This window comes from Petromyzon marinus, unplaced genomic scaffold, assembly GCF_048934315.1.
Source record: "Petromyzon marinus isolate PM22_M1 ecotype Great Lakes invasive population unplaced genomic scaffold, UKy_Petmar_22M1.pri1.0 PM_G_Scaffold_11, whole genome shotgun sequence".
In the NCBI taxonomy this organism is placed as follows: domain Eukaryota; kingdom Metazoa; phylum Chordata; class Hyperoartia; order Petromyzontiformes; family Petromyzontidae; genus Petromyzon; species Petromyzon marinus.
Window position 1 is genome coordinate 5052647 of NW_027422662.1, and position 27066 is coordinate 5079712.

Below are 27066 nucleotides of genomic sequence, written 5' to 3' on the forward strand. Positions count from 1 at the left end.
GATGCATGCCGGGTCCAAGCACGAACATCTGCTGGACTACATAGTGCCGGACCAGCGGATGCGAGCCCATGTCTTTGACACCAGGACCTACCGTGGAGCTGATCTGCCCTCTGACCATCGACTTGTCATCTGTAAGATCCGCCGCCCATTCTTCCGCTCTGGTGGTGGGTGTACATCCAGGACCCCATTCCAACCAAAAGTGGCCTGGTCTCGGTTATCTGATGAAAGTTGCAAGCGAGAATTTCATCATCGCCTGCGGCTGGGGTTGGCATCGTCCCCCACTCCTCCTGATGTCGAGGGTAAATGGGCGAGGTTTAGGACTGTGACTCATGCAGCTGCAATGGCTGCTTTAGGTACGCGGTCCAGACCTCCCCAGAGACCCTGGCTGACAGAGGAGGTGTTCAGGATGGTTGAGAAAAAGCGACAGGCCCACTGTCATCGGCTACAGAATCCCACGTCAGAGAATGAGGAGGCTTACCGCAGCCTTCGCTCGGAGGTTCGGAGAGCCGTGAGGCGCTGCAAGGATGGGTGGTGGTCGCGGGTTGCTGAGGAGATGGAGTCTGCCTCAGTGGCCTGTGATCACAAATCTCTATTTAACTCCATCAAAAAAGTAACCTGCAGCGCCACACCTATTTCCATCATTAGGGGGAAAAATGGTGATCCAATCTCCGACCCCCAGGAACAGGTTTGCAGATTTGCTGAGCATTTTTGTGAGGTCCTGGGGGAGGGAAAATCCCTCAGCCAGGAAAACATCGTGGCACAAAGTGAGGATGACCCTGCTGAGGCTGCGGTGCCTCAAATATTGGAAGAAGTCACCCCCTGTGAGTGGCTGGCTGAAGTGCCATCTGTTCAGGAAGTACTGAGGGCGATCCGGAGTCTGAGACCAGGAAAGGCAACGGGCAAAGATGATCTCCCAAGCGAAATGCTGAGGGAGGGTGGCGTTTGTGCACAGACTGCCCTATATGACATCATAACAACAGTCTGGACCACTGGACGGGTTCCGCAGGATTGGAAGGATGCCCTGGTGGTCCCCCTTTTTAAGAAGGGGGACCGCACAGACTGTAACAACTATAGGGGCATCTTACTCCTCAGTGTGCCGGGAAAGGTCCTGGCAAGGATTATTCAGCATCGCCTTGCCAGGCACGCTGAGGAGAGGCTTGCGGAGCCCCAATGCGGATTCAGGAAAGGGCGGTCCTGTACAGATGCCATATTTTCTGTCCATCTGCTACAGCAGAGGTGTAGGGAATTCCAACAAGACCTACATCTCTGCTTTATTGACCTGGTCAAGGCCTATGATACCATCAGTAGGCCTGGGCTCTGGGTCGTTCTTCGTGCTTTTCGAGTACCTGACCCTCTGCTCACGATCATTAAGGACCTTCATGATGGTGAGCGGGCTCGGGTAAAACTACGTGGCCGGGAGTCACAGCCATTCCCTGTACACCTTAGGGTGCGACAGGGATGTCCTCTGGCTCCCACATTATTTAACATCTATTTTGACCACGTAGTTCGTGAAACATTCAGTAGCTGTACCGAGGGAATCTCCATATGGTACAGATATAATGGGAGGCTGATCGATGCCCGGGTGCGGTCAAGGGATGGCTCCCTATTGCTCAACCACGTTATGTATGCTGATGATTTGGTAATAGCTGCTCAGTCAGAGGAGGAGTTGGAGACGCTGCTGCTGAGACTGGAGCGTGCCACTAAGAGGTGGGGCCTTACCATCAGCCCCACCAAAACTAAGCACCTGCCTGGGTATTTAGTACCATCGGACACTCCACCCCCACAACTCCCAATCGGTGATGGGGCAATTGTGGAGATAGTGGAGAGTTTACCATACCTGGGCAGTGTGCTTATGACTGGCTCCAGTTTAACAGCAGAGGTCTCACTCCGAATCAGTCGAGCAGCTATCTATTCATCGGTTGCGTAACGCTGTGTGGAAGCTACCTGGTCTGTCGCTCCGCACTAAGCTTCAGGTCTTCTCGGCCACGGTCATTCCGTCCCTTCTCTACGCTTGCGAAACGTGGACCCCCCTAATAGAACATCTTCGCCGGTTAGAAACATTTAGGCTGGCCTGCCTACAATCCATCCTGGGTTTAACCAGACTGGATTGTGTGAGGAGCTCACAAATCCTTGAAAGATCTGGGCAAGGTCCCATCGGTGAGCTCCTCCGGCGGGCAAGGCTGCGATGGCTGGGTCATGTAGCCCGCATGCCCAGCCACCGCATGCCGAAACAGCTTTTGTTCGGCCGGATTGAGGGGGCTAAGCGGGCGCGGCACGGGCTAGAGAAGAGATGGAGTGATGTGGTACAGGAGGACGTGGAGCTGAGTGGACTTGCCGATGACTGGTACCAGCGGTGTCAAGATCGGCCTCTGTGGAGGAGGCTCGTGAAGGACGCTACTGGGCAGTTGGAGGTAGTCGCCCTCCAACAACAACGGAGGGCGGAGGCGCGACGCTCACAACAACGAGCGGAGCGCCGGGTGGCTAAAGCACAGCAGGTTGGCACAGTAGGGGGCACAGGTGGTGCATCAGCCAGTCATCTCAGTCAGTCGACCCGTGGCACCTGGGTCTGCCCCGTGACCTCCTGCCAGCGGGCGTTCGACACTCCACGTGGCCTCAAGGTGCTCATGTTCTGGCACAAGCATCGTGGTGACGTCACCGCCACTTAGCGGCGAATGGCAGTTGTTGTTGTTGTTGTGTGATGGTGGTGGTGGTGGTGGTTCAAGTGAGTGTTGTGTGATGGTGATGGTGGTGATGATGTTCAAGTGAGTGGTGTGTGATGATGTTCAAGTGAGCGGTGTGTGATGGTGGTGATGTTGTTCAAGTGAGTGTTGTTGTGATGGTGGCGGTGGCACCGACCTTACCGATGAAGGCTGCCATGTCTCTGGGCAGCACGGTCTCTCCCAGGCGGAGTGATCCGGGACAAGCGCCGCACGGCGGTGACGGCGGTGACGGCGGTGATGGCGGTGGTTCAAAGCGCAGCAACGTCGCATCGTAGTCCTGCAGTGCAGACACCGCAGCCTCACCACAGTCTCACCACAGCCTCACCACAGTCTCACCACGGCCTCACCACAGCCTCACCGCAGTCTCACCACAGTCTCACCACAGCCTCACCACAGTCTCACCGCAGCCTCACCACAGCCTCACCACAGCCTCACCACAGTCTCAGCGCACGCCATCTCATTACACCGCATCGTCCGTGTCACTGTGGGTGGTGTCACTGTGTCACAGTCGAGCGGCAATATCTTTTCATCGGTTGCGTAACGCTGTGTGGAAGCTACCTGGTCTGTCGCTCCGCACTAAGCTTCAGGTCTTCTCGGCCGCGGTAATTCCCTTCCTTCTCTACGCTTGCGAAACGTGGACCCCCCTAATGGAACATCTTCGCCGGTTAGAAACATTTAGGCTAGCCTGCCTACGATCCATCCTGGGTTTAACCAGGCTGGTTTGTGTGAGGAGCTCACAAATCCTTGAAATGCGATGGCTGGGTCATGTAGCCCGCATGCCCAGCCACCGCATGCCGAAACAGCTTTTGTTCGGCCGGATCGAGGGGGTTAAACGGGCGCGGCACAGGCTAGAGAAGGGATGGAGTGATGCGGTACAGGAGGACGTGGAGATGAGTGGACTTGCCGATGACTGGTACCAGCGGTGTCAAGATCGGCCTCTGTGGAGGAGGCTCGTGAAGGACGCTGCTACTGGGCAGTTGGAGGCAGTCGCCCTCCAACAACAACGGAGGGCGGAGGAGCGACACTCACAACAATGAGCGGAGGGCTGGGTGGCTAAAGCATAGCAAGTTGGCACAGTCAGTCGACCCGTGGCACCTGGGTCTGCCCCGTGACATCCTGCCCGCTGGCGTTCGACACTTCACGCGGCCTCAGGGTGCACATAGCCTGGCACAAGCGTCGTGGTGACGTCACCGCCACTTAGTGGTGAATGGCGGTTGTTGTTGTTGGTGTCACTGTGGGTGGTGTCACTGTGGGTGATGTCACTGTGGGTGGTGTCACTGTGGGTGGTGTCACTGTGGGTGATGTCACTGTGGGTGGTGTCACTGTGGGTGATGTCACTGTGGGTGGTGTCACCGTGGGTGGTGTCACCGTGGGTGGTGTCACCGTGGGTGGTATCACTGTGGGTGATGTCACTGTGGGTGGTGTCACCGTGGGTGGTGTCACCGTGGGTGGTATCACTGTGGGTGATGTCACTGTGGGTGGTGTCACCGTGGATGGTGTCACTGTGGGTGGTGTCACTGTGGGTGATGTCACTGTGGGTGGTGTCACCGTGGGTGGTGTCACCGTGGGTGGTATCACTGTGGGTGGTGTCACTGTGGGTGATGTCACTGTGGGTGATGTCACCACCTCACCCGATCCTCCTCCCCCCCGCCCTGCTCCGTGTATTCGGTGGCCGCGTCTCCGCGCGGCTCCGCGAGGCTCCACCTGCCCACTTTGTCTCCATGGCGACGCCGTTTCAACTCCAACGCCAAGAGAAGGGAGCCTAGAACGCTTGTGCGGGGGTCACGGGGTCACGAGGTCGGAGCGGGGGTCGTGGGTCAGGATGAGGTGTGGGGGCAGGGCGGAGTCACGGGGTCGGAGCGGGATCGTGGGTCAGGATGAGGTGCCGGGGTCACGGGGTCGGAGCGGGGGTCGTGGGTCAGGATGAGGTGCAGGAGGAGGGCGGATGAGGAGAGGGAGGAGGGGGAGGAGGAGGGAGGAGAAGGAGGAGTGAGTGAGTGAGTGAGGAGTGAGTGAAGGAGAAGGAGGAGTGAGTGAGTGAGTGAGGAGTGAGTGAGGGAGGAGGAGGAGGAGAAGGAGGAGTGAGTGAGTAGTAGGAGTGAGTGAGGAGCTGACCCAGTAAGATCACCAACACGACGATGGCCGAGACGGCGCTGGCGGCTCCGCTGGCGGCGCTGGCGTGGAGGCAGCGGCCGCGGCGGTCGCACGCGGCGCAGAGCGCCACCTGCAGCTGCCGCACGGCGCTCAGCGGCGGCGTGCCCGAGTCCCCGACGAGCAGCGCCACCCAGTGGAGCCCCTCCGCCAGCGACGACTTGGCCAGCAGCTGCGAGCTGTTGCCTGCGCCGCCGCCGCCGCCGGGGGGACGCAGCACGTGGACAGGCGCGGGGCCGTCGGAGGTGCCGGGGGGAGGGGCGAGGAAGTAAACAACAACAACAACATTATTCTTGGTTCTATTCGGTAAAGTCACCACGTAGGTAAAAAATAAAACAACAAAAATCACGCGTTTTGGCCACAACACAAGTGGCCTTCATCAGGTGAAGGGACCGCACTCCAACGCTGTCCTCATGACAGCACGGTCCCTTCACCTGATGAAGGCCACTTGTGTTGTGGCCAAAACGTCGTGATTTTTGTTCTTTTAATTTTACCTACGTGACTTTACCGAATAGAACCAAAGAGCATGGATCTTTGCAGTCACGAAAGCTTCAAATCTAGAAACAATATTCTTGGTTCTTTCGGTAAAGTCACCACGTAGAAAGGGAAACAATAAAATAATTTAAAAATAAAACGATGACATTCTCACGACGTTTCGACTGCAGCACAAGCAATCATCGTCAGGTGTGGAAACCACAGCAAGAAAATTTCGAATGTTCTCGCTGTGTTTTTCACACCTGACGATGATTGCTTGTGTTGCAGTCGAAACGTCGTGATAATTTTATTTTGTATATTTTTATTATTTTATTGTTTCCCTTCTACGTGGTGGTGACTTTACCGAGAGAAGCAAGAATATGAATCCCTGCAGTCAGGAAAGATTTAAATCAAAACAACAACAATGGCAAGCGTCACGGAAATTAGTTTGTCAATGTAAATGACGACAATGACAACGACGACGACGATGATTTAAATTTCGATTTAAAGCTTCCGTGACTGCAAGGATTCATCTTCTTTGGTTCTTTCGGTAAAGTCACGTAGAATGAGAATAAAATAATAAAATAACACAATGAAATTCTCACGACGTTTCGGCCACAACGCAAGCGGCCGTCTTCAGGTGAAAGGTACAGAACTCTCGGGACGACAGAGCTTCAATGAACGATGTTAAGATTCGTAGCGACTTTTAAGCTGGTTGGGAGAATTGAGGCACCTTGACAAAGGTGTTTACATATCAAATAGCTGAGGGATTAGCTTGTGACTGGTCACAGGAATGGCTATGTTAAAGTCAAAACCTACACATCCACAGAGGCAACTAGTAATTTAGCATTGAAATAGCTAAGGGATTAGCTTGTGACTGGTCATAGAAATAGATGTTAAAGTAAAGGCCTACACATCCACAGAGCTTCTATGAACGCTGTTAAGATTCGTAGCGACTTTAAGCTGGTTGGGAGAGGTGAGGCACCTTGACAAAGGGGTTAGCTTGTGCAAATAGCTGAGGGATTAGCTTGTGACTGGTCACAGGAATGGCTATGTTAAAGTCAAAACCTACACATCCACAGAGGCAACTAGTAATTTAGCATTGAAATAGCTAAGGGATTAGCTTGTGACTGGTCACAGAAATAGATGTTAAAGTAAAGGCCTACACATCCACAGAGCTTCTATGAACGCTGTTAAGATTCGTAGCGACTTTAAGCTGGTTGGGAGAGGTGAGGCACCTTGACAAAGGGGTTAGCTTGTGCAAATAGCTGAGGGATTAGCTTGTGACTGGTCACAGGAATGGCTATGTTAAAGTCAAAACCTACACATCCACAGAGGCAACTAGTAATTTAGCATTTAAATAGCTAACGGATTAGCTTGTGACTGGTCACAGAAATAGATGTTAAAGTAAAGGCCTACACATCCACAGAGCTTCAATGAACGCTGTTAAGATTCGTAGCGACTTTTAAGCTGGTTGGGAGAGGTGAGGCATCTTGACAAAGGGGTTAGCTTGTGCAAATAGCTGAGGGATTAGCTTGTGACTCGTCACGGAAATGGCTATGTTAAAGTCAAAACCTACACATCCACAGAGGCAACTAGTAATTTAGCATTGAAATAGCTAAGGGATTAGCTTGTGACTGGTCACAGAAATAGATGTTAAAGTCAAAGCCTACACATCCACAGAGGCACCTCGTACATGGACGCAAAAAGGGGCTGCAACAAATCAACTGTCATACAGTAAACCGATGCGAAAAACCTAATTCTAAATTACATCAATATAATAAATGTACTCAATATATTCTTCAATAAGCTGAGCTATTAACATTAACTGGGTATACAGTACACTATATAATGAAAACCATATAGTAAACCAATAAAAACTAAAATATAAACTACCTCAATGATATATCACAATGTTATATGGTGAAAAAACGGGTGGATTCTTACCTTCCACTTCAGCACCACGGACAGCTACGAGCCCCGTTCTTCCATAAGGTCGGGTGTAGAGTGGCAGTCTGGATGGCGTCAGTTTCGAATTTTTCCATGAATACGTTGGCTACAACCGGAGATAGGGGGGAGCCCATTGGGGTGCCCTCAGTTTGTTTGTAGAAAGTTCCATTCCAGGTGAAGTATGTGTTGGTTAAGCAATGTCTCACCAGGGGGGGTACATCAGTGTGCAGTCCTTGATGAACCAGGTCTTCAATGATAGCGATGGTGTCAGGTACCGGAACTTTGGTGAACAAGGACACCACATCAAAACTGACAAGCAGGTCGTCTGGGGACAGGGAAATGCCTTTGATTATCGATACCAAGTGAGTGGAATTTAGTACTGCAGAGGTGGTTTTTCCAGTGAAAGGTCGTAGTATATCAGAAAGAAAACGTGCCAGTTTATAGGTGGGGGAGTTGATAGTAGAGACGATGGGACGAAGGGGTGTATCTTTCGATTTAAAGCTTTCGTGACTGCAAGGATTAATCTTCTTTGGTTCTTTCGGTAAAGTCACGTAGAATGAGAATAAAATAATAAATTGATAAAATAAAATAACACAATAATATTCTCACGACGTTTCGGCCACAACACAAGCGGCCTTCATCAGGTGAAGGGACGAGACTGTCTGGAGGACAGCGCTGGAGTGACAAAAGCCACGCTCAGATCGTGACCTTTAAGCTGTGTGAGAAGAAACAAAGCGCCTTGACAAAAGAATTAGCATAGAATTTAGCATTGAAATGACTGAGTGATTAGCTTGTGACTGGTCACAGAAATGGCTATGTTAAAGTTAAAGCATACACATCCGCAGAGGCACCCCTTGACAAAGGAATTAGCATAGAATTTAGTATTGAAATAGCTGAGTGATTAGCTTGTAACTGGTCACAGAAATAGCTATGTTAAAGTCAGAGCATACACATTAACAGAGGCACTTAGTACAACTCAAACAGGAGAATTTAGCATTGAAATAACTAGGCGAATTTAGCATTGAAATAACTGAGTGATTAGCTTGTGACTGGTCACAGAAATGGCTATGTTGAAGTCAAGGCCTACACATCTGAGCTATTCACAGTAACTGGGTATACACTACAATATATAATGAATACTACATAGTGAACCAATAAAACATTAAAATATAAATTACCTCAATGTTATCAATAAACTCTATATATTCTCCAATCAGCTAAGCTACCAACAATAAGTCGTTATATATCACAATGCTATATGGCGAAAAAAATGGGTGGATTCTTACCCTCAACTTTAGCAACACGGATAGCTACGGGCCCCGTTCAGACGGACGAGTTCATCCATGGTCGGAACAGAGGAGGGGGAGAGAGACAGCTGCGAGGCGCTGTTATACTCCATGTTGTAAACCATACCATTAACCGTGGTGTGAGAGGTATTAAAAGTCAATGTCAGCGAAAGAGCTGCGGTCTGAAGGTCATCGTAAAATACAATTAATTAAGAACGGAAATGGTTTGAACATCTTTCCAATGGTTACTAAGCCAGAATCCATCTTCTCGGTTGAAAAATGTCTCTGTGCTTGTATATGTGAATGGCCTCATGAACGAATCTCTCATGGTAGCCGGTTGGTTTGCAAAGAACCTCCGTCTTGGAGAAGTCAATGTCATGTGAGCCCACTGAATTATAACAGTGATCTGCCACGGCAGAGGAGTTCATTCTACCGTGTTTCATGTCCGCTTTATGTTCGCGGATGCGGTCCGAGATATGTCGTTTGGTTTCTCCAATGTAGCTACTACCACAGAGGCACTTTAGTTTGTAAACACCTGGGTACTGTATGTCTGGAACAGCATCTTTTAAAGATGGAACTAGATCACCGATTTTATGTACTGTGTTGAATCGGACCTGGATCTTGTGTTTATTCAGGATTTTGGAGATCTTTTTAGTGACCCCTGCAATGTAGGGTAAGGTGATGGTTTTGAGTGGCTCCACAAGAGGATCCTTCTTCATGACTGGAGTGATGGCTTTGCGGATTGTGTAGTCGGAGTAACCATTAGCCCTGAGAGCCTGGTGTACGTGCTTGAGTTCACTGGTAATGTGTTCCTGGTCGGAAATGCATTGGGCTCTATGGTATAGAGTCTTGATGAGGGAGTTCTTCTGGGATGGATGGTGGTGGGAATCGGGTTTCAAGTAAGCATCTGTATGGGTAGCTTTCCTGTAGACAGAGTGGCTCATTGAACCATCATGTCTCCTTTTAATTAAAACATCCAAAAAGGGTAGTTTGCCATTTTTTTCGACCTCCATGGTAAATCTGATGGCTGGGTGTATGGAATTGATGTGGTCGCGAAATTGTTCTAGAGCAGGCTGGCCATGTAGCCAGATGACAAAGGTGTCATCCACGTACCTCTTCCATAAGGTCGGGCGTAGAGTGGCAGTCTGGATGGCGTCAGTTTCAAATTTTTCCATGAATACGTTGGCTACAACCGGAGATAGGAGGTTCTTTGCACACCAACTGGCTACCATGAGAGATTCGTTCATGAGGCCATTCACATATACAAGCACAGAGACAATTTCAACCGAGAAGATGGATTCTGGCTTAGTAACCATTGGAAAGATGTTTTAAACCATTTCCGTTCTTAATTAATTGTATTTTACGATGACCTTCAGACCGCAGCTCTTTCGCTGACATTGACTCTTAATACCTCTCACACCACGGTTAATGGTATGGTTTACAACATGGAGTATAACAGCGCCTCGCAGCTGTCTCTCTCCCCCTCCTCTGTTCTGACCATAGATAAACTCGTCCGTCTGAACGGGGCCCGTAGCTATCCATGTTGCTAAAGTTGAGGGTAAGAATCCCCCCATTTTTTCACCATATAGCATTGTGATATATAACGACTTATTGTTGGTAGCTTAGCTGATTGGAGAATATATAGAGTTTATTGATAACATTGAGGTAATATATATTTTAGTTTTTTATTGGTTCACTATATAGTATTCATTATATATTGTAGTGTATACCCAGTTACTGTGAATAGCTCAGATGTGTAGGCCTTGACTTCAAAATAGCCATTTCTGTGACCAGTCACAAGCTAATCACTCAGTTATTTCAATGCTAAATTCGCCTAGTTATTTCAATGCTAAATTCTCCTGTTTGATTTGTACTAGGTGCCTCTGTGAATGTGTATGCTCTGACTTTAACATAGCTATTTCTGTGACCAGTTACAAGCTAATCACTCAGCTATTTCAATGCTAAATTCTATGCTAATTCCTTTGTCAAGGGGTGCCTCTGCGGATGTGTATGCTTTAACTTAGCTATTTCAATGCTAAATTCTATGCGAATTCCTTTGTCAAGGGGTGCCTCTGCGGATGTGTATGCTTTAACTTTAACATAGCCATTTCTGTGACCAGTCACAAGCTAATCACTCAGCCATTTCAATGCTAAATTCTATGCTAATTTTTTTGTCAAGGTGCTATGTTTCTTCTCACACAGCTTAAAGGTCGCGATCTGAGCGTGGCTTTTTCACTCCAGCGCTGTCCTCCAGACAGTCTCGTCCCTTCATCTGATGAAGGCCGCTTGTGTTGTGGCCGAAACGTCGTGAGAATATTATTGTGTTATTTTATTTTATCAATTTATTATTTTATTCTCATTCTACGTGACTTTACCGAAAGAACTAAAGAAGAAGGGGTGTATCTTCTTTGTGTATCTTTGGAGGCCATATAATCTTGGTGGTCTGGCAGCAGAGGGTTTCAATGAAAACTGTTTGGTCTGATCAATTAATGCTGTTGACTTTAACATAGCCATTTCCGTGACCAGTCACAAACTACAAAGACAAAGATAAAGATCCCCCATATAGCCTGTAACAGACTGTAGGGGCAAGTTCTGTTAGCGAGCACCTATGAAGGCCGGAATGGTACACGAGGGGGTGGGTGGCCAGCACCACGCCCGACCGCCTTTGTCTCTCTAGTGGCGATGTTTACACACCGCACCAGGTACTCATTTGAGGCTGAGTCGACCTAGGGGAGGCCCGGGACCGGTTCAGATAATCGTCACTGGTGTTGGCCGTGAGCGGGAATCGAACCCGGGTCGCCAGGTTCATAGCGCAGCGCGCTAACCGCTACACCATCGCTCCCCACACACACACGCAAGCTAATCCCTCAGCTATTTGATATGTAAACCCCTTTGTCAAGGTGCCTCACTTCTCCCAACCAGCTTAAAGTCGCTACGAATCGTAACAGCGTTCATTGAAGCTCTGTGGATGTGTAGGCCTTTACTTTAACATCTATTTCTGTGACCAGTCACAAGCTAATCCCTTAGCTATTTCAATGCTAAATTACTAGTTGCTTCTGTGGATGTGTAGGTTTTGACTTTAACATAGCCATCCCTGTGACCAGTCACAAGCTAATCCCTCAGCTATTTAATATGTAAACACCTTTGTCAAGGTGCCTCACTTCTCCCAACCAGCTTAAAGTCGCTACAAATCTTAACATCGTTCATTGAAGCTCTGTCGTTCCGACAGGTCTGTACCTTTCACCTGTGGCCGAAACGTCATGAGAATTTTATTGTGTTATTTTATTATTTTATTCTCATTCTACGAGAACTTACCGAAAGAACCAAAGAAGACGACAATGATGACGACGTTGATGATGACGATGATGACGACAATGATGACAATGACGATGACGACGACGTTCATAATGACGATGATGACGGCGATGACGACTACAACAATGACGACGATGACGACGTCGATAATGACAATGACGACGACGTTGATGATGACGACGATGACGACAATGATGATGACAATGACGACGACGGCGAGCGCCATCTCCCGAGCGGTGCGTTCCCCCCCCCCGGCCGCGCTCACCGTCGACCTGGCGGAGCGTCCAGTCGTCGTCGCCGCCGCCGCCGGGCGCCAGCCGGAAGCGGAAGGGGCGGCCGTTGGGGTCCTCGTCGGCGTCCGAGGCGACGACGGCGACGCCGGTGCGGGGGCACGCGGCGGCCCCACGCGGCCACACGGCGGCCGTGGGGGCGTTGTCGTTGACGTCGCTCAGCAGCAACTCCAGCGTGGCGGTACCGCTCGCGACGGGGGGAGCCTGCTCACACACACATACACACGTACTCACACACACACGTACACACACACATGTACACACACACACACGTACACACACACACACACATGTACACACACACGTACACAACAACAACCGCCATTCGCCACTAAGTGGCGGTGACGTCACCACGACACTTGTGCCAGGCTATATGCACCGTGAGGCCACGTGAAGTGTCGAACGCCCGCTGGCAGGAGGTCACTGGGCAGACCCAGGTGCCACGGGTCGACTGACTGAGATGACTGGCTTATGCACCACCTGTGCCCCCTACTGTGCCAACCTGCTGTGCTTTAGCCACCCGGCGCTCCGCTCGTTGTTCTGAGCGTCGCTCCTCCGCCCTCCGTTGTTGTTGGAGGGCGACCGCCTCCAACTGCCCAGTAGCATCCTTCACGAGCCTCCTCCACAGAGGCCGATCTTGACACCGCTGGTACCAGTCATCGGCAAGTCCACTCAGCTCCACGTCCTCCTGTACCACATCACTCCATCTCTTCTCTAGCCCGTGCCGCGCCCGCTTAGCCCCCTCAATCCGGCCAAACAAAAGCTGTTTCGGCATGCGGTGGATGGGCATGCGGGCTACATGACCCAGCCATCGCAGCCTTGCCTGCCGGAGGAGCTCACCGATGGGACCCTGCCCAGATCTTTCAAGGATTTGTGAGCTCCTCACACAATCCAGTCTGGTTAAACCCAGGATGGATCGTAGGCAGGCCAGCCTAAATGTTTCTAACCGGCGAAGATGTTCCACTAGGGGGGTCCACGTTTCGCAAGCGTAGAGAAGGGAGGGAATGACCGTGGCCGAGAAGACCTGAAGCTTAGTGCGGAGCGACAGACCAGGTAGCTTCCACACAGCATTACGCAACCGATGAAAAGATATTGCCGCTCGACTGATTCGGAGTGAAACCTCTGCTGTTAAACTGGAGCCAGTCATAAGCACACTGCCCAGGTATGGGAAACTCTCCACTCTCTCCACAACTGCCCCATCACCGATTGGGAGTTGTGGGGGTGGAGTGTCCGATGGTACAAAATACCCAGGCAGGTGCTTAGTTTTGGTGGGGCTGATGGTAAGGCCCCACCTCTTAGTGGCACGCTCCAGTCTCAGCAGCAGCAGCGTCTCCAACTCCTCCTCTGACTGAGCAGCTATTACCAAATCATCAGCATACATAACGTGGTTGAGCAATAGGGAGCCATCCCTTGACCGCACCCGGGCATCGATCAGCCTCCCATTATATCTGTACCATATGGAGATTCCCCCGGTACAGCTATTGAAGGCTTCACGAACTACGTGGTCAAAATAGATGTTAAATAATGTGGGAGCCAGAGGACATCCCTGTCACACCCCAAGGTGTACAGGGAATGGCTCTGACTCCCGGCCACGTAGTTTTACCCGGGCCCGCTCACCATCATGAAGGTCCTTAATGATCGTGAGCAGAGGGTCAGGTACTCCAAAAGCACGAAGAACGACCCAGAGCCCAGGCCTACTGATGGTATCATAGGCCTTGACCAGGTCAATAAAGCAGAGATGTAGGTCTTGTTGGAATTCCCTACACCTCTGCTGTAGCAGACGGACAGAAAATATGGCATCCGTGCAGGACCGCCCTTTCCTGAAACCGCATTGGGGCTCCGCAAGCCTCTCCTCAGCGTGCCTGGCAAGGCGATGCTGAATAATCCTTGCCAGGACCTTTCCCGGCACACTGAGGAGTGAGATGCCCCTGTAGTTGTTACAGTCTGTGCGGTCCCCCTTCTTAAAAAGGGGGACCACCAGGGCATCCTTCCAATCCTGCGGAACCCGTCCAGTGGTCCAGACTGTTGTTATGATGTCATATAGGGCAGTCTGTGCACAAACGCCACCCTCCCTCAGCATTTCGCTTGGGAGATCATCTCTGCCCGCTGCCTTTCTTGGTCTCAGACTCCGGATCGCCTTCAATACTTCCTCAGCAGATGGCACCTCAGCCAGCCACTCACAGGGGGTGACTTCTTCCAATATTTGAGGCACCGCAGCCTCAGCAGGGTCATCCTCACTTTGTGCCACGATGTTTTCCTGGCTGAGGGATTTTCCCTCCCCCAGGACCTCACAGAAATGCTCAGCAAATCTGCGAACCTGTTCCTGGGGGTCGGAGATTGGATCACCGTTTTTTCCCCTAATGATGGTAATAGGTGTGGCGCTGCAAGTTACTTTTTTCATGGAGTTAAATAGAGATTTGTGATCACGGGCCACTGAGGCAGACTCCATCTCCTCAGCAACCCGCGACCACCACCCATCCTTGCAGCGCCTCACGGCTCTCCGAACCTCCGAGCGAAGGCTGCGGTAAGCCTCCTCATTCTCTGACGTGAGATTCTGTAGCCGATGACAGTGGGCCTGTCGCTTTTTCTCAACCATCCTGAACACCTCCTCTGTCAGCCAGGGTCTCTGGGGAGGTCTGGACCGCGTACCCAAAGCAGCCATTGCAGCTGCATGAGTCACAGTCCTAAACCTCGCCCATTTACCCACGACATCAGGAGGAGTCGGGGACGATGCCAATCCCAGCCGCAAGCGATGATGAAATTCTCGCTTGCAACTTTCATCAGATAACTGAGACCAGGCCACTTTAGGTTGGAATGGGGTCCTGGGTGTACACCCACCACCGGAGTGGAAGAATGGCAGGCGCATCTTACAGATGACTAGTCGATGGTCAGAGGGCAGATCAGCTCCACGGTAGATCCTGGTGTCAAGGACATGGGCTCGCATTCGCTGGTCCGTCACTATGTAGTCCAGCAGATGTTCTTGCTTGGACCCGGCATGCATCCATGATGTTGTGTGGATGCGCCGATGCCGGAACAGCGTGTTGGTAATTACAAGCCCATGGGCTGCACAAAAATCTAGCAGCCTCCTACCGTTGTTATTGAGCTGATCTGGCCCATGCCCTCCAATCACTCCAGACCAGGTGCCAGTATCATGACCAACTCGGGCATTGAAGTCACCCAACATGATGACTCTATCCCGAGGGGCCACTTTAGCCAGCACCTGTGACAGGAGGTCATAGAAGGCATCTGACTCATCGGCTTTGCCTGCATCCCTCCACAGATGTTCATCTTCGGTGGGGGCATAAGTAACCACGACCACCATTCCTCGCCTCCGGTTGATGGGAAGGCGAGCCCAAAGTAGCCTGGGGCTTACAGCTTCCCACACCTCACCGCCACGCTCCCACGCCCCCTTCATTCTTTTGTTCAAAAGAAGACCCACACCCTGTTGTTTGGCAGTCTGCTGCCCAGAGTAGAGGACTGTCCACCCCTCATGGTGGCAGGAGCCAGAGCCGGTCCACCAGACCTCCTGAATGCCGCATAGATCCAGGCGGTACCGGTCCAGCTCCCGACAGAGGAGTGGCAGCCTCTCCTCTGCAGTGAGCGTTCGAACATTCCACGTGGCCACCCGTAGTGGCTTTTCGTTGTTTCTGGAGTAGCCCCGAGGGTAGGTATTCAATCTCCTGGCTCCGCCAATTGGGGTTTGGCCAGGAGACGTCATAGACGCCTGGCCCCCCGGGGCCTCCGGCACAAGCTTATTAGTTACATATTTCAGTTTAATTCGTGGTTTCGTGGTAATTAATTGAAGGTGGAGGGGTTACCAGCCCCTCGCACCCGTCCAGAGCCCCCGTTTAGCCCCTGTGGTGGACACATGCCATGAGGGGAGGAGCCAATCAAAAATTGGATCTCCCCCCACAGCACTGTCCACTACAGAGTTGCCCGTCCGGCACCGCGAGGAGGTAGGGGGTTGTTCTGCCGGACGTACACACACACATGTACACACACACACGCACACACACACACATGTACACACACACACGCACGCACACACGCACGCACAACACACGTACACACGCCACACACCACACACGTACGTACACACACACGCACGCACACACACGTACACACACACATGTACACACATAAAATGTAGTGAAGGTGGGTCACTAGGGGGCGTAGCGTTGGTTACAGAGAGGGGAATTGTGGGTGCAGTAGCCCTCTCTGCCAGCACGGCATGCAATGTCATGGAACGGGACCTAGGGGGCGTAGTGCTGGTGGCTGTCAGAGGACGTAGCAGCCCGGCTGGCTTGCAGGGCACGTGATAGGTCAAAGGTGACAGATGGGACACGTGGGGCACGGCCCAGACACCTTCTGGTAGGTTTCAGAAGGGGGCGTGGCCGAGGGCGTGGCCAGGCCACGCCGGGGGCCATAAAAGGGAGGTCCCGAGGCCGGGTCGGGGCCATCTGCTGGAGTGGAGTCCTCGCTGCCGCGCCTTCCCCTGGGTCCTCGCTCTTCACGCTCGGCATTGTGGGTCAGGCAGCATGCCGAGCGTCCTGACCCGTCTGCAGTGATCCCATGTGTGAACAGAGTGTCTAAAAGTGTAGAACAAACGTGTGTGTGTGTGCCTCCTACTACCAGCGTCTCAGAAGTGACCCTCTACACACGTACACACACACGTACACACACACACACGCGCACGCAGCGACGGCGAGCGTGGCTGTGAGCGTGGGCGTGGCCGCGGGCCCCGCTCCCCTGTAACCCCGCACCGTCGTCAGTCGCCAGGAATGTGGCTGTGTAGACGTTGCGCTGCACGAGAGGCGACTCGCGGTCGAGCTCCGCCGCCGTGCTCACCGCGCCGCCGGCCGCGTCGATGTCAAGCCAGTCGCCCGGCACCCGCAGCTTGCGGTAGCTGCACGCACGCACAAAGATCCCCCAGGTAGCCTCGACGGACTGTCGCGGCGAGTGCTGTTAGTGGCGAGTAGGCAGACACCTACACACAGACGAAGATTCCCCACCGTGTAGCCTCAACAGGATGTAGGGGCAAGTGCTGTTAGCGAGTAAAGTGTAGTGTATAGTGTAGTGTATAGTAGTGTAGTGTATAGTAGTGTATAGTGTATAGTAGTGTATAGTGTCGTGTATAGTAGTGTAGTGTATAGTGTAGTGTGAAGTGTAGCGTGCAGTGTATAATATTGTATAGTGTTGTCTAGTGTCACGCCATGAACAGACTGTGGTAACTTACCTGCAGTAGCAGACATACATCAGCAGGGGGTGGTATGTGGGCTGCTAGGGTTCCCCAGACCCCAAGAGGGGGTGGGCTGGGGGAATATTCCAGGATCCCCCAGAACATTCTGGAAGGGAGGCGTGGCCAGGGGCGGAGAGAACCTGGAGGGTTATAAAAGCCGGACCCTTGAACGGGTTCGGCAGTCATCCCCAAGCCGAAGACTGAAGACCGCCGGGCTTAGAGTAGGACCCTGGGAACCCCCAGACCCGACGTCCTTGTGAGGGCAGGGACTTAGTGGGACAGTGGTCGGACCCTGGGAAACCCCAGACCCTACGTCCTTGTAAGGGCCGAGACTTAGTAGGACAGTGGTCGGACCCTGGGTACCCCCAGACCCGACGTCCTTGTGAGGGCAGGGACTTAGTGGGACAGTGGTCGGACCCTGGGTACCCCCAGACCCGACGTCCTTGTGAGGGCAGGGACTTAGTGGGACAGTGGTCGGACCCTGGGTACCCCCAGACCCGACATCCTTGTCAGGGCAGGGACTGAGTGGGACAGTGGTCGGACCCTGGGTACCCCCAGACCCGACGTCCTTGTGAGGGCAGGGACTTAGTGGGACAGTGGTCGGACCCTGGGTACCCCCAGACCCGACGTCCTTGTGAGGGCAGGGACTTAGTGGGACAGTGGTCGGACCCTGGGTACCCCCAGACCCGACGTCCTTGTCAGGGCAGGGACTGAGTGGGACAGTGGTCGGACCCTGGGTACCCCCAGACCCGACGTCCTTGTCAGGGCAGGGACTGAGTGGGACAGTGGTCGGACCCTAGGTACCCCCAGACCCGCTGACCTTCTAAGGTCCGGGACTGAGTGGGACAGTGGCCAGGACCCGAGGACCTTGGCTGGGTCGGGTCAGGATAGCCTCCCCTAGGGCCCCTAGCCAGAGGGCTGAGAGTGGTCCCAGTGTTCGGAGGCACGATAGCCCGGAGGCCAAACCTCCCCAAGCAGCGGGTGAAAGGGGCCGTTACCCCTCAGTGTTAGGGACCTTGTATTGAGTTATTGTCAAATAAAAGTGTTGCCTCAAGTACCGGCTCTCCCTCGTCTTTAGGCTCACTACACTCGTACAGCACTAACCAGTAGTGTATTGGAGAGCAAATCCACGACATTTCCTATCTGAGTACCGTGACATTTCACCAGTAATTACGACAACGACACCCAGCTTCATCAGGCGACAGCCACATTGGCGGAGAAGTCTTCCTCCTGTTTAGGTTGTTGTGGTTGTTGTTGTGGTTGTTGTGATTGTTGGGGTTGTTTTGCTTGTTGTTTTGGTTGTTGTGGTTGTTGTTGTGGTTGTTGTGGTTGTTGTTGTGGTTGTTGTTTTGGTTGTTATTCGCTTGGCGGGGAGTTGTCCTCACCGCAGGCTCTGCTTCTGTGCGGTGTCCGGGTCCCGTGCCACCAGGGTGGTGACGGCACTGCCCAGGGCGAGGCCTTCGGCCAGCATCACCTGCTGTAGCCGCGGCTCAAACAGCGGAGCCTCGTTCTCATCCTCAACACTCACCTGCCGGGGAGAGACACGGCGCACGGGGAGACAAGCTGTGGGGGGGAGAGACGCGGCGCACGGGGAGAGACACGGGGAAAAAAATGGAGATAGGTACGGGGAGAGACATGGGGAAAAACATGGAGATAGGTACGGGGAGAGACACGGGGAAAAACATGGAGATAGGGACGGGGAGAGACACGGGGAAAAACATGGAGATAGGTACGGGGAGAGACACGGGTAAAAACATGGAGATAGGTACGGGGAGAGACACGGGGAGAGATGCGGGGAGAGACGCGCACGGGGAGGGACACGGGGAAAAACATGGATATAGGAAGGGGGAGAGACACGGGGAAAAACATGGAGATAGATACGGGGAGAGACGCGGGGAAAAACATGGAGATAGGCACGGGGAGAGACACAGGGAAAAACATGGAGATAGGTACGGGGAGAGACACGGGTAAAAACATGGAGATAGGTACGGGGAGAGACATGGGGAAAAACATGGAGATAGGTACGGGGAGAGACACGGGGGAAAACATGGAGATAGGTACGGGGAGAGACATGGGGAAAAACATGGAGATAGGTATGGGGAGAGACACGGGGAGAGATGCGGGGAGAGATGCGGGGAGAGACGCGCACGGGGAGAGACACAGGGAAAACATGGAGATAGGTACGGGGAGAGACACGGGTAAAAACATGGAGATAGGTACGAGGAGAGACGCGGGTAAAAACATGGAGATAGGTACGGGGAGAGATACGGGGAGAGATGCGGGTAGAGATGCGGGGAGAGGTCGGGGGTGGCGGCTTTTCTGCAGGAATCTTTGTTCGTGTCGGGAGAATCCCAGCAGCTGTGAAGCTCTTGAGCAGCTCGCAGGTGTCCAGAGCCGGGTGCGGGTGGCACGGGAAGACCGTGGGGGGGCCGTGCGTGGGCCATGTGGGGGCCGTGGGGGTCACTCACCGTGACGGTGGCGGTACTCTCTGGAGGGGGCCGCATGGTTTTCATGAGCGGCTCCTCGTTATCCACGAAGACGATGAGTTGGTATGACGATGACGTCTCAAAGTCTAAGGGCTGCGGCGTACACGCACACACACACGTACACACACACACACGTACACACGTACACACACGTACACACGTACACACGCACACGTACACACACACGTACACAAGTACACACGTACACACACACGTACACACGTACACACACACACGTACACACACACGTACACACACACGTACACACGTACACACACGTACACACACACGTACACACGTACACACGCACACACACACGTACACACATACACACGCACACGTACACACACACGTACACACACACACGTACGCACACACGTACACACACACGTACACACACGTACACACACGTACACACGCGCACGTACACACACACGTACAAACGTACACACACGTACACACGTACACACACACGTACACACGTACACACGCACACACACACGTACACACACGCACACACGTACACACACGGACACACATACACACGCACGTACACACGGACACACGTTCACACACACGCACGCACACGTACAAAAGGCAAAGATCCCCCGTATAGCCTTAGCAGACCGTTTGGCCAAGTGTTGTTAGCGAGCACCTATGAAGGCTGGAATGGCACACGTGGGGGTGGGGAGCCAGCACCACGCCCGTCCGCCTTTGTCTCCCCAGTGCTGGCGACGTTGACGTTCGGACCCCATGCCCCCCCCCCTCACCCCCCACTGGACGTCTGTGAAAAAATACCTCCCTAGCTGCCTCCATCTTCTCCCTCCCCATCCTCCCCTCCCTCCCCTCCTTCCCCTTCCTTCCCTCCCCCACTTCCTTCCATCCCCCTCTCCCCTCCCTTCCCTCCGTCCCTCCCTCCCTCCCCTCCTTTCCCCCCCTCCCCTTCCATCCTTCCCCTACCTCCCCTCCCTCCCCTCCCTCCCCTCCCTCCTTTAACCCCCTCCCCTCCCTCCCACGCGTTACCTTGACAACGACGATCCTGCCATTGTTGGTGCCGGGGTCGGTCTCCACGACAAACAGGTCGCCGGGGTCTCCCGCCCCCCACTCCCCCCCCCCTGCACCCCCCCGCGGAAGGAATAGCGGACACGCCAAGCCGCCGTGCCGGCCTCGTCCGAGTCGATCACTGAGAGGGGCGGCATCGTCACCGGCACCCCCACGGCGTTCTCACGGACCGTGCCGAACCACTACGGCGATGAAGATGCCGAGAGAAGGGGGCGGACAGGGGGGGTGACGTTGTTGTTGTTGTATACCGCCTATGGTGCAGTGTTGAGTCTATGGTGCAGTGTTGAGTCTATGGAGCAGTGTTGAGTCTATGGTGCAGTGTTGAGTCTATGGTGCAGTGTTGAGTCTATCATGCAGTGTTGAGTCTATGGTGCAGTGTTGAGTCTATGGTGCAGTGTTGAGTCTATCATGCAGTGTTGAGTCTATGGTGCAGTGTTGAGTCTATGGTGCAGTGTTGAGTCTATGGTGCAGTGTTGAGTCTATGGTGCAGTGTTGAGTCTATGGTGCAGTGTTGAGTCTATGGAGCAGTGTTGAGTCTATGGTGCAGTGTTGAGTCTATGGTGCAGTGTTGAGTCTATCATGCAGTGTTGAGTCTATGGTGCAGTGTTGAGTCTATGGTGCAGTGTTGAGTCTATGGTGCAGTGTTGAGTCTATGGTGCAATGTTGAGTCTATGGTGCAGTGTTGAGTCTATGGGGCAGTGTTGAGTCTAAGGGCAGTGTTGAGTCTATGGGCAGTGTTGAGTCTATGGTGCAATGTTGAGTCTATGGTGCAGTGTTGAGTCTATGGTGCAGTGTTGAGTCTAGAGTGCAGTGTTGAGTCTATGGTGCAGTGTTGAGTCTATGAGCAGTGTTGAGTCTATGGTGCAGTGTTGAGTCTATTGTGCAGATTTGAGTCTAAGGGCAGTGTTGAGTCTATGGTGCAGTGTTGAGTCTATGGAGCAGTGTTGAGTCTATGGTGCAGTGTTGAGTCTATGGTGCAGTGTTGAGTCTATGGTGCAGTGTTGAGTCTATGGTGCAGTGTTGAGTCTATTGTGCAGTGTTGAGTCTATGGTGCAGTGTTGAGTCTATGGTGCAGTGTTGAGTCTATGGTGCAGTGTTGAGTCTATGGTGCAGTGTTGAGTCTATTGTGCAGTGTTGAGTCTATGGTGCAGTGTTGAGTCTATGGTGCAGTATTGAGTCTATGCTGCAGTGTTGAGTCTATGGTGTAGTGTTGAGTCTATGGTGCAGTGTTGAGTCTATGGTGCAGTGTTGAGTCTATGGTGCAGTGTTGAGTCTATGGTGCAGTGTTGAGTCTATGGTGCAGTGTTGAGTCTATGATGCAGTGTTGAGTCTATGGTGCAGTGTTGAGTCTATGGTGCAGTGTTGAGTCTATGGTGCAGTGTTGAGTCTATGGTGCAGTGTTGAGTCTATGGGCAGTGTTGAGTCTATGGTGCAGTGTTGAGTCTATGGTGCAGTGTTGAGTCTATGGTGCAGTGTTGAGTCTATGGTGCAGTGTTGAGTCTATGGTGCAGTGCTGAGTCTATGGTGCAGTGTTGAGTCTATTGTGCAGTGTTGAGTCTATGGTGCAGTGTTGAGTCTATGGTGCAGTGTTGAGTCTATGGTGCAGTATTGAGTCTATGGTGCAGTGTTGAGTCTATCGTGCAGTGTTGAGTCTATGGTGCAGTGTTGAGTCTATGGTGCAGTGTTGAGTCTATGGTGCAGTGTTGAGTCTATGGTGCAGTGTTGAGTCTATGGTGCAGTGTTGAGTCTATGGTGCAGTGTTGAGTCTATGGTGCAGTGTTGAGTCTATGGTGCAGTGTTGAGTCTATGGTGCAGTGTTGAGTCTATGGTGCAGTGTTGAGTCTATGGTGCAGTGTTGAGTCTATGGTGCAGTGTTGAGTCTATGGTGCAGTGTTGAGTCTATGGTGCAGTGTTGAGTCTATGGTGCAGTGTTGAGTCTATGGTGCAGTGTTGAGTCTATGGGCAGTGTTGAGTCTATGGTGCAGTGTTGAGTCTATGGTGCAGTGTTGAGTCTATGGTGCAGTGTTGAGTCTATGGTGCAGTGTTGAGTCTATGGTGCAGTGCTGAGTCTATGGTGCAGTGTTGAGTCTATTGTGCAGTGTTGAGTCTATGGTGCAGTGTTGAGTCTATGGTGCAGTGTTGAGTCTATGGTGCAGTATTGAGTCTATGGTGCAGTGTTGAGTCTATGGTGCAGTGTTGAGTCTATGGTGCAGTGTTGAGTCTATGGTGCAGTGTTGAGTCTATGGTGCAGTGTTGAGTCTATGGTGCAGTGTTGAGTCTATGGTGCAGTGTTGAGTCTATGGTGCAGTGTTGAGTCTATGGTGCAGTGTTGAGTCTATGGTGCAGTGTTGAGTCTATGGTGCAGTGTTGAGTCTATGGTGCAGTGTTGAGTCTATGGGCAGTGTTGAGTCTATGGTGCAGTGTTGAGTCTATGGTGCAGTGTTGAGTCTATGGTGCAGTGTTGAGTCTATGGTGCAGTGTTGAGTCTATGGTGCAGTGCTGAGTCTATGGTGCAGTGTTGAGTCTATGGGCAGTGTTGAGTCTATGGTGCAGTGTTGAGTCTATCGTGCAGTGTTGAGTCTAAGGGCAGTGTTGAGTCTATGGTGCAGTGTTGAGTCTATGGTGCAGTGTTGAGTCTATGGTGCAGTGTTGAGTCTATGGTACAGTGTTTGGTCTATGGTGCAGTGTTGAGTCTATGGTGCAGTGTTGAGTCTATGGTGCAGTGTTGAGTCTATGGTGCAGTGTTGAGGTTGGGTGGTGGTGACGGTGTGAGTGTGGGTGGTGTGTGGTGGTGGCGGTGGTGGTGCCGGCGTGCCGTACGGTTCTTCTCGTGAACTCGGGGGCGATGTCATTGATGTCGGTGATGGTGACGATGGCGGTGGCCGTGGTCGAGAGTCCGATGTTGGCGTCTCCCTCCATGTCCGAAGCCATCACCACCAGCGAAAAGTGCGCCACTCTCTACACAGAGCGGACACTCCCACACCGTCACCCCCCGGCACACGCACGGAGTGGGTTTGTAGCGCAGAGCGGTAACCGCTATACATGGCGTGCAAAGAGAGACAGAGACACACACACACAGACACACACACAGACACACACACAGACACACACACAGACACACAGACACACACCTTACACAGACAAACACACAGTAGAGACAAACACACAGACACACACAGACACACACCTCAAACAGACAAACACACACTAGAGACAAACACACACACACACAAACACACACACAGACACACACATAGACACAGACACACAGACACACACAGACACAGACACACACACAGACACACAGACACACACAGACAAACACCTCACAGAGACACACACACACTAGAGACAAACACACACACAGACACACACACAGACACACACACACACAGACACACACACAGACACACACAGACAAACACCTCACAGAGACACACACACAGTAGAGACAAACACACAGACACACACACACACAGACACACACAGTAGAGACAAACACACAGACACACACACAGACACACACACAGACACACACAGACACACACAGACACACACCTCACACAGAGACACACACACAGTAGAGACAAACACACAGACACACACATAGACACAAACACACAGACACACACATGGACACAGACAAAGATCCCCCATATAGCCTTAACAGACTGTAGGGGCAAGTGCTGTTAGCGAGCACCTATGAAGGCCGGAACGATACACGAGGGGGTGGGTGGCCAGCACCACGCCCGACCGCCTTTGTCTCCCTAGTGGCAATGTTTACACACCGCACCAGGTACTCATTTGAGGCCGAGTCGACCTAGGGGGGCCCGGGACCGGTTCAGACAATCGTCACACAAACGTTGTGTCCGTGATGTGCGGCAGAAGCCAGATTAAACGATGCGGAAAACTGCATCAGTGCACAAAATGTACCGTATTTGTTTTGCTTTACAGATACAACAACAGTCAGATGTTCTAGACACAGACTCACACAGACACACACACACAGACACGCACAAACACCTCACAGAGACACACACACAGTAGAGACAAACACACAGATACACACACAGACACACACACACAGTAGAGACAAACACACAGACACACACAGACACACACACAGACACACACCTCACAGAGACACACACAGTAGAGACAAACACACACACAACAACAACCGCCATTCGCCACTAAGTGGCGGTGACGTCACCACGACGCTTGTGCCAGGCTATGTGCACCCTGAGGCCAGGTGAAGTGTCGAACGCCCGCTGGCAGGAGGTCACGAGGCAGACCCAGGTGCCACGGGTCGACTGACTGAGATGACTGGCTGATGCACCACCTGTGCCCCCTACTGTGCCAACCTGCTGTGCTTTAGCCACCCGGCGCTCCGCTCGTTGTTGTGAGCGTCGCTCCTCCGCCCTCCGTTGTTGTTGGAGGGCGACTGCCTCCAACTGCCCAGTAGCGTCCTTCACGAGCCTCCTCCACAGAGGCCGATCTTGACACCGCTGGTACCAGTCATCGGCAAGTCCACTCAGCTCCACGTCCTCCTGTACCACATCACTCCATCTCTTCTCTAGCCCGTGCCGCGCTAGCTTAGCCCCGTCGAACCGGCCGAACAAAAGCTGTTTCGGCATGCGGTGGCTGGGCATGCGGGCTACATGACCCAGCCATCGCAGCCTTGCCCGCCGGAGGAGCTCACCGATGGGACTTTGCCCAGATCTTTCAAGGATTTGTGAGCTCCTCACACAATCCAGTCTGGCTAAACCCAGGATGGATCATAGGCAGGCCAGCCTAAATGTTTCTAACTGGCGAATATGTTCCATTAGGGGTGTCCACGTTTCGCAAGCGTAGAGAAGGAAGGGAATGACCGTGGCCGAGAAGACCTGAAGCTTAGTGCGGAGCAACAAACCAGGTAGCTTGCACACAACGTTACGCAACCGATGAAAAGATATTGCCGCTAAACTTATTCGGAGTGAGACCTCTACTGTTAAACTGGAGCCAGCCATAAGCACACTGCCCAGGTATGGGAAACTCTCCACTCTCTCCACAACTGCCCCATCACCGATTGGGAGTTGTGGGGGTGGAGTGTCCGATGGTACAAAATACCCAGGCAGGTGCTTAGTTTTGGTGGGGCTGATGGTAAGGCCCCATCTCTTAGTGGCACGCTCCAGTCTCAGCAGCAGCAGCGTCTCCAACTCCTCCTCTGAATGAGCAGCTATTACCAAATCATCAGCATACATAACGTGGTTGAGCATTCGGGAGCCATCCCTTGACTGCACCCGGGCGTCGATCAGCCTCCCATTATATCTGTACCATATGAAGATTCCTCCGGTACAGCTATTGAAGGCTTCACGAACTACGTGGTCAAAATAGATGTTAAACAATGTGGGAGCTAGAGGACATCCCTGTCCCACCCCAAGGTTAACAGGGAATGGTTCTGACTGCCGGCCACGTAGTTTTACCCAGGCCCGCTCACCATCATGAAGGTCCTTAATGATCGTGAGCAGAGGGTCAGGTACTCCAAAAGCACGAAGAACAACCCAGAGCCCAGGCCTACTGATGGTATCATAGGCCTTGACCAAGTCAATTATGCAGAGATGTAGGTCTTTTTGGAATCCCTACAACTCTGCTGTAGCAGACGGACAGAAAATATGGCATCTGTGCAGGACCGCCCTTTCCTGAAACCGCATTGGGGCTCCGCAAGCCTCTCCTCAGCGTGCCTGGCAAGGCGATGTTGAATAATCCTTGCCAGGACCTTTCCTGGCACACTGAGGAGTGAGAACCCGTCCAGTGGTCCAGACTGTTGTTATGATGTCATATAGGGCAGTCTGTGCACAAACGCCGCCCTCCCTCAGCATTTCGCTTGGGAGATCATCTCTGCCCGCTGCCTTTCCTGGTCTCAGACTCCGGATCACCTTCAGTACTTCCTCAACAGATGGCACCTCAGCCAGCCACTCACAGGGGGTGACTTCTTCCAAAGTTTGAGGCACCACAGCCTCAGCAGGGTCATCCTCACTTTGTGCCACGATGTTTTCCTGGCTGAGGGATTTTCCCTCCCCCAGGACATCACAGAAATGCTCAGCAAATCTG

General features: G+C 52.5%; 1 protein-coding gene across 1 annotated transcript in view; it reads right to left on the reverse strand.

Annotated features, from left to right (window-relative positions):
* Window positions 1–27066, reverse strand: part of LOC142908979 (cadherin-2-like) — a 38059-nt gene that overhangs the window by 10297 nt on the left and 696 nt on the right. The window contains exons 2-11 of the mRNA XM_076059665.1: window positions 23794–23931; window positions 21074–21155; window positions 20935–21026; window positions 19894–20004; window positions 18811–18953; window positions 16950–17092; window positions 12162–12390; window positions 4836–5057; window positions 4352–4490; window positions 2857–2997 (exon numbers count right to left, since the gene is read on the reverse strand). Coding sequence (XP_075915780.1) covers window positions 2857–2997; window positions 4352–4490; window positions 4836–5057; window positions 12162–12390; window positions 16950–17092; window positions 18811–18953; window positions 19894–20004; window positions 20935–21026; window positions 21074–21155; window positions 23794–23931 — 1440 coding nt within the window. The remainder of the gene's footprint in view (window positions 1–2856; window positions 2998–4351; window positions 4491–4835; window positions 5058–12161; window positions 12391–16949; window positions 17093–18810; window positions 18954–19893; window positions 20005–20934; window positions 21027–21073; window positions 21156–23793; window positions 23932–27066) is intronic.